The sequence below is a fragment of the Pristiophorus japonicus genome, chromosome 21, assembly GCF_044704955.1.
Source record: "Pristiophorus japonicus isolate sPriJap1 chromosome 21, sPriJap1.hap1, whole genome shotgun sequence".
Lineage (NCBI taxonomy): Eukaryota > Metazoa > Chordata > Chondrichthyes > Pristiophoridae > Pristiophorus > Pristiophorus japonicus.
Genome location: NC_091997.1, coordinates 46,559,926 through 46,573,613, shown reverse-complemented (window position 1 = coordinate 46,573,613; position 13,688 = coordinate 46,559,926). Strand labels below are relative to the sequence as shown.

At 43.8% G+C, this 13,688-nt stretch overlaps 1 protein-coding gene across 3 annotated transcripts in view; it reads right to left on the bottom strand.

The window, feature by feature from the left end:
* The window catches only part of gosr2 (golgi SNAP receptor complex member 2), a 94,873-nt gene that overhangs the window by 38,240 nt on the left and 42,945 nt on the right, over positions 1 to 13,688 (bottom strand). For 2 of the 3 annotated variants that reach the window (XM_070864082.1, XM_070864081.1), the window contains 3 exons: positions 10,303 to 10,411; positions 8,255 to 8,387; positions 475 to 615 (listed from right to left, as the gene is read on the bottom strand). In XM_070864082.1, coding sequence (XP_070720183.1) covers positions 475 to 615; positions 8,255 to 8,387; positions 10,303 to 10,411 — 383 coding nt within the window. The remainder of the gene's footprint in view (positions 1 to 474; positions 616 to 8,254; positions 8,388 to 10,302; positions 10,412 to 13,688) is intronic. The other variant, XM_070864083.1, reaches the window with a different exon arrangement.

Here is a 13,688-nt window from a genome sequence, read left to right as displayed (position 1 = left end):
GCTTTGATCCTCTCCTCCGCATTAGGTGAGTGTCCTCTTTATATAAGCTCTTAAATGAAGAATGCTATGCTATATTCACAAAGCCCACTAGGCTTCAATACTGCTTTTCGAACATTAAGTATTGCACTGTAACATTGTTTTGTTTGTCACCGGACACAAAGACGAGCTGCTCTTGCTGTGTCGACTCGCGTCACTGAGCTGTAAAGGTGGAGACCCCCATAAAATCAACACAAGTTACCGTGGATTAACGACACCAGTCAGTAATAGGAGGAGGGCAGTACAATCAGACTGGACCACAACAGTCCATTCATCTATGTTCTACTTGCATTCGGGTTAATCATCTTATTCAATAAAAAGAGAACTCCGATTGTGAAATATTGTGAGTTTTCAAAGTCAGCAATAGGAAATTCAATAGAAAAGGGTTACATAAATCAGGGTCCTTTTAGAGATCCTGCAAGCTTTGTATTGTCCCACCTTGAGAGTCATCCGCTGATCCCGCAGTCCGGTCAGAATAGAGGACCCGCTCCCCAGGAGATCATCCATTCCTTTGTGTGCATTGTGTAAAGAAGTGTTAAACTGCAAGGTCTCGTCTATTGCTATTGAGGTGTCAGCGTCCTGCACAAAAAATGGGAGGTCCTCATTATCCACTCAGATTCCTCTCCGAATCAATGTACAAACTTTATACTGTTCAGTTCAGTACTTTTTAATAAATAAATATTCACTTATTCGGACAAGTTTGGTTACAGGTAACTCCTTAAGCTCTGTCAGGGTGTCAGAATTTTAAATATTTTTAAGGAAGGGTGCGGAAATAATAAACTTAAAAAAATGTAATGATTAAACTAATTGGTCAAACAATATGAGACCACACCAGACATGCACTGCTGTAAATTGCTGTCATCATCATCTAATTAACTGTGATACTGTCCAGGACCAAAGAAGAGCACATCTCCAATCATTCACTTTTATTTGTTCACATGAACTTATAGAGAGAGATAGATTTTTGGACTCTAGGGGAATCAAGGGATATGGAGATCGGGCGGAAAAGTGGAGTTGAGGTCGATGATCAGCCCTGATCTTATTGAATGGCGTCAAGGCTTGAGGGGCCATATGGCCTACTCCTGCTCCTATTTCTTATGTTATGTTCTTCCGTAAGTGATGTTTAAGGCTGCATTTACACTACAATTATAGTATTGGTGCGAACCAGTTTTAGTTTTAGTTGAGACTCCCTGCTTCTCTCTGAAGTAAAGTTAGAACCTGACTGAGGAGTTACATTTCAACAACTTAGCAATGGCGTGAAGTGCAAACAATTCGCACCAATGCTACAGCGCGTGGGACGTTTAATACATTAAAGGCGCTATATAAATAGAAGCTGTTGTTGTTGTCAGTAACGTCCTACTAGAAATACACATTTGTGGGCAGCAGATGAGGATAGGATCAGGCTCATGGTGGAACTGCCCATTCTCACTCAATGTCGAGGCTCACACATGAAGAATGGTCACTCAGACAACGAATAGGCACTAGGTGCCCATGGAACAGTCCCCCAGCAATGAGTCAACGCTTCAAATGGGAAAAAAGGGAATGAATTGGTGGGAAACAGTTGTAAGACATAGGAATCCTACCTGATAATTTCGGTTTGGTTTGGTTTGGTTTTCACAAGATTGATTACTATTGTTCGAGGAATGATCTGTGACCATTAATTCGATAAACAAGTCCTCTTCCAACTTGGAGAGCCATTTCAAAAGGACCCAATAGAGGTATATGATAGAGAAAATAAATCTACAATACTGTCATACACTCCAGGCCAGCGCAAGATAAGACAACTCAGGTTCAGGGTTATGAAGGGCCAGTTTTGGGCGGATATCAAAAAATAATTCTTCGCATGAGGACAAACAATGGCTGGGACAGTTTTTCAGCAGGTTGGCCCTATACTCATTGGAGTTTAGAAGATGAGCGGTGATCTTATTGAAATGTACAAGATTCTGAGGAGGCTTGATAGGGTAGATGCAGAGAGGATGTTTCCCCTGGTGGGGGAATCTAGAACTAGGGGGCGTCATTTCAGAATAAGGGGTCGCCCATTTAAAACGGAAATAGGGGGAATTTCTTCTCTCAGAGGGTCATGAATCTTTGGAATTCTCTACCCCAGTGGAGGCTGGGTCTTTGAATAGATTTAAGGTAGAGATAGTCAGATTTTTAAATGATAAGGGAGTCAAGGGTTATGGGGAGCGGGCAGGGAAGTGGAGTTGAGGCCAGGATCAGATCAGATCTTATTGAATGGCAGAGCAAGCTCGAAGGGTCAAATGGCCTATTTCTTATGTTCTTATGGCAGGGTGGGTGGGGCAAAATGGACTCCTTTAAGAAACAGTTAGTGTCTATAATGGGAGTGTAGCAGGGTTGGTATTCTGGAAGGACAAGATCAAATAGGCTGAAGGTACTTCTTCATTCAATCCTATTTGGTGATTTTGCAAGTCCACAACCATTTAGTAACTATGCTGTGTATAACACTACAATGTAAATCATCTTTTGTAGATTTCTGTTAATTGGCAAGCAATGTAGCAACAATTAAAACCTCTCGGGTGGTACATGATGAGTAACCCAATACTACACAACAAACATTAAATATATACAAATATAGACAGTTATTTTACCACCAGATTCCTCTGTCATTCACTTAAAAGCACAGATAAACAAAGTGTTATTAAACAGCTGCACTGGGAGAACTAGCGGGATGACCTGTATTGTGCACTTTGAGCCCATTGCCCTGCCACGTTTTTATTACACGAGCTTCTTTTATCACTTGATATCTGGCGGAGAGAGTACCAGGGTGTGCAAATATAATTCTAGTTCTGTAATCTGCACAGGAAATGCTCAGAGGTCTCGTTTCTGATGCTACAACGCATAATTCACGACTGACTGCCTCCTCTACCTGCCAGGAAAATAAATGGGCAACTGAATTTTCTAGTTTTAACCAAAAGTGCAAGCATTAAAAAAGTCAATAATGCACAGCTTCAACAACAACTTGCATTTATATAGCGCCTTTAACGTAGTGAAACGTCCCAAGGCGCTTCACAGGAGTATTATGTGATAAAAATTTGACACCGAGCCACGTAATTAGAAATTAGCGCAGGTGACCAAAAGCTTGGTCAAAGAGGTAGGTTTTAAGGAGCGTTTTGAAGGAGGAAAGAGAGGTAGAGAGGTTTAGGCAGGGAGTTCCAGAGCTTGGGGCCGAGGCAACAGAAGGCACGGCCACCAATGGTTGAGCGATTATAATCAGGGATGCTCAGAAGGGCAGAATTAGAGGAGCACAGACATCTCGGGGTGGGGGGCGGGGGTGAAAGGTTGTGGGGCTGGAGGAGATTACAGAGATGGGGAGGGGCGAGGCCATGGAGGGATTTGAAAATAAGGATGAGAATTTTGAAATCGAGGCGTTGCTTAACCGGAAATCAATGTAGGTCAGCGAGCAACAATTACAAAGGGCGCATGGTCCCATCACTTGTGCATTGGGAGCGTTAACCTCTATATGCTAATCTCTGTTTGGAACTGACTCCCTTGTCAAACATAATCAAAAACTAGTGGGTCACAAGTGTTCAAAAATCAGTAAGTATAACAGGCTGCTAAAATACCCATCTTTAACAAGTGCAACCAAACTCTGATGAGCTTGAACTTGTGCCTGGATAAGGCAGAACAGAAATAAGTGAGCAGGGACACCATCTACTCAGTGACAAGGAAGCACGCCCCAACAGGTATGTTCCCATTAGTGACAGCCCATAAAGTGACATGCACAAAAACTCATTCCAATTACCCAACTCACCCACCCACACCAAGCTTCTTCTGAGGTTTGCAAAAACTGCTACCCTTTGCACACGTGCTTGCACAGTCAGTACCAGCAGCACAAAGCTGACAAATCCTTCAACTGCTTCAGGGTCATCCACCTCCTGCAAGCTCCCTTCCTTTCCCCGACATCCCCACCCCTTCGATGCAGAGTGCAGACTTATGGATTCCTTTTTCTTCAGAAGGGACCATTCACTTAGCTGCCTCCGTCTACTCTTGCCTCATTATTTCTCTTGCTCTTGACCACTCAATTGATACAGCTCCCACTCCACAATTCTCCTTCCCAGTCTCCCTTCCAGCTTTCACCAGACTCACCTCCTCCACAAGACCCACTAGCTGCTCGCTTGACCGCCCCCTGACTCGGCTAGTAAACACTCAGCTAATTCTTCTTGGATCCACTAACTTTAGTTTCTGGCATTGTTCCTTTGCCTTTTAAAATAAGTGTCATCGGCCTCTTGTTTAAAAAGAAAGCCCATCCTGGATCCCTCAATTCTGTCCTACAACTGCCCCGTCTCCAGCCTTCCATTCCTTTAAGGCTGGCAAGTGTGGTGTTGCTACAGAATTTTCTGTTCAATTCACTCAAATTCCTTCACCCTATCTTCTACCCCACCCACAATACAGAGACCCGTATAGTCCGAGTAGTCAATGGCATCCTGTGCAATTTTGACAAGTGGGTTTTTAAATCCGGCCTCAACCTCTTTGCTTTTGATGGGATGAATCATTCCAACTCCTGCACCATCTCTCTCCACCAGGTGCCACTGAATATGAACACATGATGTTTGCTGGGTCATTGTATGCCTTCTCCCAATAGGATGCCCAGTCATATTTCTACTGCTACCTGTCCAAATAGCAATCAAACCTCCTGCACTGGCTTGTCCTTCAAAGTTAACACGATCAACTCTGATAAACTACCTCTCAACATCACCCACAGGCAGGCTGCCGCTATCCAGCTTTACTTCTCCGCATGCACTCTCAACTCCACAAACTTTGCTGGCAATTGCTTGCTCATCATCAAGTCACGATGAGCCAGAATCTTCTTCAGCTGAAGACCAGCAAGACAGGTGCCGTCCTTTGCAGCCTTCACCAGAAACTTTGCAGCTTAACCATGATTCTATCCCCGTTCTCAGCTGCTTGTTCAGGCTGACCCAATGCTGCACAATCTCAGAGTCCTGCAAAACTTCCAGCCGCACAACAATAACTTGCATTGATATAGCGCCTTTAACGTAGTAAAACGTCCCTAGGTGCTTCACAGGAGCATTATCAAACACCAAGCCACATAAGGAGATAGGACAGGTGACCAAAAACTTGGACCGTGAGGTAGGTTTTAAGCAGTGTCTTCGAGGAGTGAAAGGGAGAGGAGAGGCGTGGGGAGGGAATTCCAGAGCTCAGGGCCTAGGCAACTGAAGGAACAGCTGCCAATGGTGGAGCAATTCAAATCAGGGATACCAAAGAGGCCAGAATTGGAGGATCGCAGAGATCCTAGGTTTGAAGGAGATTAGATGTGGCCCTTATGGCTAAAGGGATCAAGGGGTATGGAGAGAAAGCAGGAATGGGGTACTAAAGTTGCATGATCAGCCATGATCATATTGAATGGTGGTGCAGGCTCGAAAGGCCGAATGGCCTACTCCTGTACCTATTTTCTATGTTTCTATGTTACAGAGATAGACAGGGGCAAGGCCACGGACCTATTTGAAAACAAGGAATTTTTTTGTAAAGCGAGGAGCAGGAGCCAATAATAGGTCAGCGAGGGCAGGGGTGATGTGTGAATGGGACTTGGCGAGTTAGGATACGGGTAGCAGTTTTGAATGAGTTCAAATTTATGGAGGGTGGAAGATGGGAGGCCGGCCAGGAGAGCATCGGAATATCAATCCAAGAGGTAACAGCAGCATGGATGAGGGTTTCAGCTGCAGATGAGCTGAGGCAGGGATGGAGACGAGCGATGTTAGAGAGATGGAAGCAGGCAGTCTTGGTGATGGAGCGAATGCATGGTCGGAAATCCAGATCTATCATGAAGAGTGTCTACTTCCACCGCTACAATATTACCCACCTTCTCCACTACTTTAGTGCCACTCCCACCAAAAACCTTATCCACACCTTCAAGTCCAACTTTTCTAAAGCTCTCCTCGTCAGCCTCCCAAGCTCCCATGTCTGCATTGATCTCATTGCAGTATAGAATTCTCCCTACAGCTACATTCTTTAACCTCAGCCCACTGATCTAGCCTGCAACCACCATTCTCCCCACTTGGATACATTCTTCACCCAGTTCATTCTGTTCTAAACATATATACAGCACTTTGGGAAGCAACCACACCCATTTTCTAAGTAGCAGCACATCATATACAACAACAGATTTCACAGCAAGAGTGAGGTGATGGTCAGCCAAACCAAATATAAAATGGGATAAAGGCCCCTTGTCGGGAATATTTATCGCACACTTTGAATTAATAACAGAACTTCTAGAATCCAACTAGTCTATGCCCCAGCTTCTATAAGTAAACATTTCTGGTTATATTCTCTGCACATTTGCAGTTCTCCATGTGACCTGTTTCATTCCAAGGGCACAATCATCAGAGCCACATCACAACTTCCTGAAAGGAGGCAGCAACTCAGGTGGACTAAGTATTTACAAATCGGGCAAACAGTTGACTACAACATGATAGTTTTTTCTGTTCCCTCGACTGAGAATTGACCAAACTCACCCAATGAGGCCCAAGACTTTTGAGTGACACGGAGACTTAAAAGCTGCACTGCCCAATTGTCCTATAATTCTAAATGCTGTGGCATAGGGATGTTAGACAGCCACTTTATCCTTCTTAGAAAAAGAACGTGCATCGTAAAAGGGTCTGCTTCATGAACATGTGCATCTGCATTTGTGCCAGAATCGACCGGGCAGTGCTCTGGGTCTGCCATGCTGCTGGCACAGCAACCCTAGTACAAGGAGATAGGACAGGAGGAGACTGGATCTTAAGCAATGCCCTAAAACTAGTGACTTATATACTGGTAAAAATTCAATTGGCTTTTACCTAGCCATTTCATTGTGGAGCGTTTAACGTGGAGATTTTGGGGGAAAAACTTCCATGCTGAAAGTGCAATATAATTTTTCAAATTCTCAAGTTAAAATAGATTTAAAACTCCATGATATGAAAGTCAGATGACGAGGGATTCAAAGATTAATGTTCTACATATGAGAAATAACAACCAGAGTTTTTTTTAAATGTTACTTCTGTTGAGATGTTAATCAACAGGAACCAAGGGCGCAAGCAGAGAGCAACAGGATTACAGAAATTGTGAATTCCTGATATTAGCCTCTATTGAATACAAATATCTTCATCATAACACGCACAAGAAAGAAAACATTTTAACAAGGCCTGCTTAGCTTCCTTACAATGCAATGGAGAAGGTATTTGTGTTAGTACTGTCGTTGCAACATTACAGCCGTCTTACAAGTTTCTGCCTGAAGGCAAGCACTCAACATGTAATCACACCCCACCCCCATCACCACAGGTGATACGAAGGTTTACACTACATATACATTCCATTGATTTCAGCGTTCCAAGTTCGATCCGCTGATAATCACCAGCGAATGTTGGGCAGCGTTTTTTCTTTCAGAACCGAAGCACTACAGCTATCTAAAAGGCAGAGATGAAGAGTTTTTGCTTCCTTGCGTTGAGTGCGAGACTCCCCTTTATTTACCCCTTCTTGGTGTCCCCATCATCAGCCAGAGCACAGAGAGTTGGTGAGCTGTGCCAAGCTATCACCAGGGCTGAAACTTGCCACTAGAGACATGGCACAGAGCCTGGATATCTCTTCCTTCCCTCTGGGCGAACATCAGGCCTCTGCAGTGCACCTCAGCATATGGAGACATTACAGGCAGAATCCCAAATCCCACCATTCCACAATGCAGAGCATAAGAATTAGGAGCAGGAGTAGGCCATTTGGCCCCTCGAGCCTGCTGTGCCATTCAATGAGATCATGGCTGATCTTCTACCTCAACTCCACCTTCCTGCACTATCCCCATATCCCTTGATTCCCTTAATATCCAAAAATCTCGCTCTCTGTCTTGAATATACTCAAAGATTGAGCCTCCACAGCTCTCTCGGGTAGAGAATTCCAAAGATTCACCACCCTCTGAGTGAAGAAGCTTTTCCTCATTTCTGTCCTTATTCTGAGACTGTGACCCCTGGTTCTAGACACCCCAGCCAGGGGAAACATCCTCCCTGCATCTACGCAGTCAAGCCCTGAAAGAATTTTGTATGTTTCAATGAGATCAACTCTCATTCTTCAAAACGCTAGAGAATACAGGCCTAGTCATTGCTCCAATGTCCTGCACCACCTAGCTTTCTTAGAATGGACTATGCATTAGCAACCAGCCTCACCAATGCCTAAAACTGTGTTGCAGGGTTAGACAGAGTTAATAATTCCTTACATTGGTTGTGAATGTGCGAGACAACAGTTCCTCTCGCTCTCGATCCTGCTGCTCACGGGTATAGCGGCGGTGTTGGAAGTTCTTCAGAGCTGTTTGCAGGTGCTGGCAGTCATATTTCAGTTGATCCACTCGGCTGGTGGAGCAAAAGTAAGCATTGAATACCATCTTTGTTTAAAAAAAAACATGAGCTAATAGCTGGCATAAAAATATTTCAATACAGAAACTAAATAAGGTAGTGTTGATCCCAAAGGTTTCAGAATCCGTTTAGGGCACAGAAAAATAGTATGAAGTGGTTAAACGCAAGGACTTACATGCAACACCTTTCACATCCTCGGGACTTTCCAAGACACTTCACAGCCAATTAATTATTTTTGAAGTGTAGTCACTGCTGCTTTGTAGGCAAACGCAGGAGCCAATATGTGTATAGCAACCCACAAACTACAATTGAACAGTAACTGTTTCCAAGAGAAAAACTTGCTGCTGCCTGCAACATTTTTTTTTAAATGTATGCGACTTAATAAATCTAATGCTGCTTATGCCTGCAAGGCGAGCGCTCTAAGCACATTTGTTTATACAGATGCACAAAGTTCCACTCCCTCAGCCGTCTCTTTTTTGTTTGGAGAGAATCGGCAGGAGAACGAAAAAAAAAGAGAAAAGAGGAGAGAAGAGAAATAACGAGAAAAAAATAATAAGGAAAGTAAGCACTTGCATTTATAGAGTGCCTTTTATGAACGTTCAGAAATGTTTAGCCCATGGCAGGGTTACACCAGTTTTCTGTCAATGTGCACCAGAAACTACTTTGCACTGATTCACACACAGCAGCATAACTGCAGCCAAATATGAACAAACTTAAATGCGGCTCAATTATATTTCTAAAAGAAGCTTTTTCATTCCACCATATCTTATCCGACTATAACTTTCAGTAGCGACTGAGACTTCATTTAAGTCTTTCTTGACATCACTGACTCGTCTTTAGATTTGCAAGTTGAATTTTTCTCTCTGATTTCTTATTTCAGTCACAACACGCCCAGATTGCTAATGGTGGCTTTTATTTCCAGCGGGAGCGAATGTCATTGCAGGTGCACACTGCACACTCCACATTTCATTTAAACGTTACAAGACCGGAGCCTTGGGAGAATAGCGATATATGGTTTGCAAAATAATTAGTCCCTTAGTTAGAACAGTTATATGGTGGCTTGAATCTGGTACATTTCTAGTTTCCTCCAAATGCACCTGGAGCAGATTTCCTATTTCAGGCAGAGTTATACTGCCCCAGTAGAGGTTAGTGGGGGTGGGGGAAGAGGGGAGTGTTAGGCACACAATTACACTGGCCCGGAATATACTGCACAATTTGACAACATAACATCGCACCGTGCATTCTAAACCATGCAACCCGGGAGATGATTTAACTTTCCAGTCTACTGAAGCCCAGAGGTGTGCTGGTTTCATTTGGTGTGGTTCATGATCAGTTTAGAAAAGTTATGCTTGAGGATTGGAGAGCTGATTTAGGTTGAGTTCAGAGCTAGGCTGATTCCCTAAGAGTGAGCACAAGTGAAGTACAGGAATCCGAGATTTTAATCAGAACTCATGGCACGAAAACGAGGATGCAATTCCCCAAGGCGGTTAGCAGATACAGGCACAAAGTCCTCTTGACCAGAACTAAGTGCTTAAAAATTAATAGAAAGGGAGTAATTTAATGGAAAGAACAACTTCACCATGGGATTTATAGCCTTTTAACTCAGGGCAGCTATCAAACACAAGATTAAAATGTTTTTTTTTTGCTTTACAAAGACATCTGTTCTGGGCTTTCTTCCCCCAATGTGTTTTGTATTAACATTCATATATTAAAAAATATATTTTAAGTATACAAAAACTAGCCTATTACACTGCCTGTCTCAGAAGTTCCTGCACCAAAAGACTGTACAAAACTCTCCCTCCTTCACCTAGTTTGTTTAAATCTAGGTTGTGTGTGAAACATTCAACACTTGTCTCAATAAACAACCTGCAAAGGAGTGTAATGATGTACGTTAAAATGCAATCACACTTACAGTTTGGCGTTCTGCCGTCTGTTTGGAGGTTCTTTACTGGTCAGTATTTCAAGTCGTTCCAAGTTGCTGAAAATCTGATCTATTCTGGCTTGGGTTTCGTTTTCCACCACTGCAGCAGCAACAGAATGGTCAGGTCATTAAAACAATGGAAGAAATAATGGGAGAACTACACAAGTTCCTCAAGTAATGCTGTAGACATCCAACGAACTAACACATCTGTATGCCACGCTGTGCACTTATAGCGTCAGCCGTGGTTCAGCTAGTAGCTCTCTTGCCCGAGTCAGAAAGCTGTGGGTTCAAGTCTCACTCCAAACACAAAACAAAATTGAGGCCGACACTCCAGTGCAGTACTGAGGGACTGCTGCACTGTCGGAGGTGCCCTCTTTCGGATGAGATGTCAAACCCCGTCTGCTCTCTCAGGTGGATGGCACTATTTCGAAGAGGAGCAGGGGAGTTCTCCCCAGTGTCATGGCCAATATTTATCCCTCAATCAACATCACTAAAATAGAATATCTGGTCATTGCTGTTTAGGAGCTTGCTGAATGCAAATTGACTGCCACATTTCCACCATTACAACAGTAACTACACTTCAAAACAAAGGACTTCATTGGCTGTAAAGCACTTTGAGACAGCCCAAGGTCATGAAAGGCGCTATATAAATGCAAGACTTTCTTTTCCATTAATACCCACAGGGTCTACGGCTATGGAACAGTGAGGAGACTCTGTACTGGCCCTTTAAAAGATGAAAAAACTCACAGTAAGAGAGGCATTCTGTGAATTTTAAATCCTGAATTATGCAAACTCCAATTAACAGAATGTCAGGATGCTCCCCTGATGGCTCAGTTGGTAACCTGCAACTAAGACACACAGTCCGCAAGGATCAATTCCAGTCTGCTGAGTTAAACTGATTTAACCTGGGGTGGCAGTAAAGGATGCTGCAAATTGGCCTCAGCGCCCTGGGTGAACGAGAGGGGGGAAAAAAAACATTCAGCCAGGGCTCCTGCTCATGGCCTTCTGGCTTCTGCTGGAAAATACATGTGTGGGTATTGGGCGAGGACAGGATCCGGCTCCTTGTTCTGCCCACCACGCTCTGGGAAGCACAGGTGGCTGCTGCCGGGGGAAAGGTACCAGAGTACGAATCGATGCCTGCAGGAGGCATTAGAGCGGGATCAAATAAACCACACACAAACAGAACGTGTGCAGCCACAAAGCCATGGTGAGTCGTCATTCTAAACAGCCTCACAAAATGCTCCTTTTCTTTAAAAAAAAAATCATAATCATTTAAAAAGGCTTTGCTCGAAAGGTAAGCAAAATATCTCCATTTACCAGACTTTCACTGACACCTGGGAGTCCCTGGCCAAAGACTTGCCTAAGTGGAGGAAGTGCTTCCGGGAGGGCGCTAAGTACCTCGAGTCTCATCATCGAGAGGATGCAGAAAACAAGCGCAGGCAGCGGAAGGAGCGTGCGGCAAAGCTGTCCCACCCTCCCTCACCCTCAACGACTATTTGTCCTACCTGTGACAGGGACTGTGGTTCCCGTATTGGACTGTTCAGCCACCTAAGGACTCATTTTAAGTGTGGAAGCAAGTCTTCCTCGATTCCGAGGAACTGCCTATGATTATGATGATGATGATGATGATGATGATGATGATGATGATGATGATGATGATGGAGTGGGTGAATTGACATACATACATCATCGGACTGCCGATAGCAAATGCCATGTAGAAAATATGCAGCAAATCTAAACTGTAACTCGTGGGGTGCCGCAGGGATCAGTGCTGGGGCCTCAACTATTTACAATCTACAGTAATGACTTGGATGAAGGGACCATGTGTAATGTAGCCAAGTTTGCTGATAATACAAAGATAGGTGGGAAAGCAAATTGTGAGGAGGACACAAAAAATATGCAAAGGGATATAGACAGGCTAAGTGAGTGGGCAAAAATTTGGCAGATGGAGTGCAATGTGGGAAAATGTGAGGTTATCCACTTTGGCAGAAAAAATAGAAAAGCAAATTATAATTTAAATGGAGAAGAATTGTAAAGTGCTGCAGTATAGAGGGACCTGGGGGTCCTTGTGCACGAAACACAACAAGTTAGTATGCAGGTACAGCAAGTAATCAGGAAGGCAAATGGAATGTTGGTCTTTATTGCAAAGAGGATGGAGTATAAAAGCAGAGAAGTCCTGCTACAACTCTACAGGGTATTGGTGAGGCCACACCTGGAGTATTGCGTACAGTTTTGGTCTCCGTATTTAAAGAAGGATATACTTGCATTCAAAGAAGGTTCTCGAGGTTGATTCCTGAGATGATGGGGTTGTTTTATGAAGAAAGGTTGAGCAGGTTGGGCCTATACTCTTTGGGGTTTAGAAGAATGAATGAGAGGAGATCTTACTGAAACATACAAGATTCTGAGGGGGCTTGACAGGGTAGAATCAGAGAGGATGTTTCTCCTCGTTGAGGAATCTAGAACTAGGGGCCATAGTTTCAAAATAAGGGGTCTCACATTTAAAACAGAAATGAGGAGGAATTTCTTCACTCAGAGGGTCGTGAATCTTTGGAATTCTCTACCCCAGAAAGCTGTGCAGAATATATATACACAAGGTGGAAATAGACAGATTTCTGAACGATAAGGGAGTCAAGGGTAATGGGGAGCAGGCAGGGAAGTTGAGTTGAGGCCAAGATCAGATCAGCCATGATCTTATTGAATGGCAGAGCAGGCTCAAGGGGCCGAATGGCCTACTCCTGCTCTTATTTCTTATGTTCTTATGGAACTGGTCATAATTTACTATCTTTATTCGGGTGATGTGCTGGCTACACAGATTATCTTTTCACCTCTGGAGGCTGTATTTTTAACTCCAACCTGGGGACCTTGCCTGAAATGGGGATGGACATTCTGAACAGTTCCTAGATAGGCCTCAAGTCTTTTATGTGCAATTGTCCATAATCAATAGATGCACCAGCCTCCTTCAGTAATGATAAATGGAAGTATCACATTGGTGCAGTAGGTGGTGCTGTTCAGAGTTTGGGGTTTCGGTGGAATATTGACAAAACACACTGATCTTAATCTACATCTAAACTACCCTGTATCAGACCCAAGACTTACTGATCTAGGAAAGTGCATCAGCACCCAGCAGCATCACCCTCATCTTTATGTGGACAAAAATTCCACTCCTCAAAAATAAACATTCGACCCTCCTTTAACTCCATTTAGTGAATTAGGCGCCAAGGTAAACAGTGACAAGAGGGGACCCCGCACACTTCTCAGAGCATGGACACCTTGGACCTACATCGGTGCAGTTCCCCTTTCCCAGGCAAGTTATAAGAAGCCTGGCTGAAAACAAAAACTGGTCTGTCTGGCTCTCCCCTCACCAGTGAGAGCAAAAC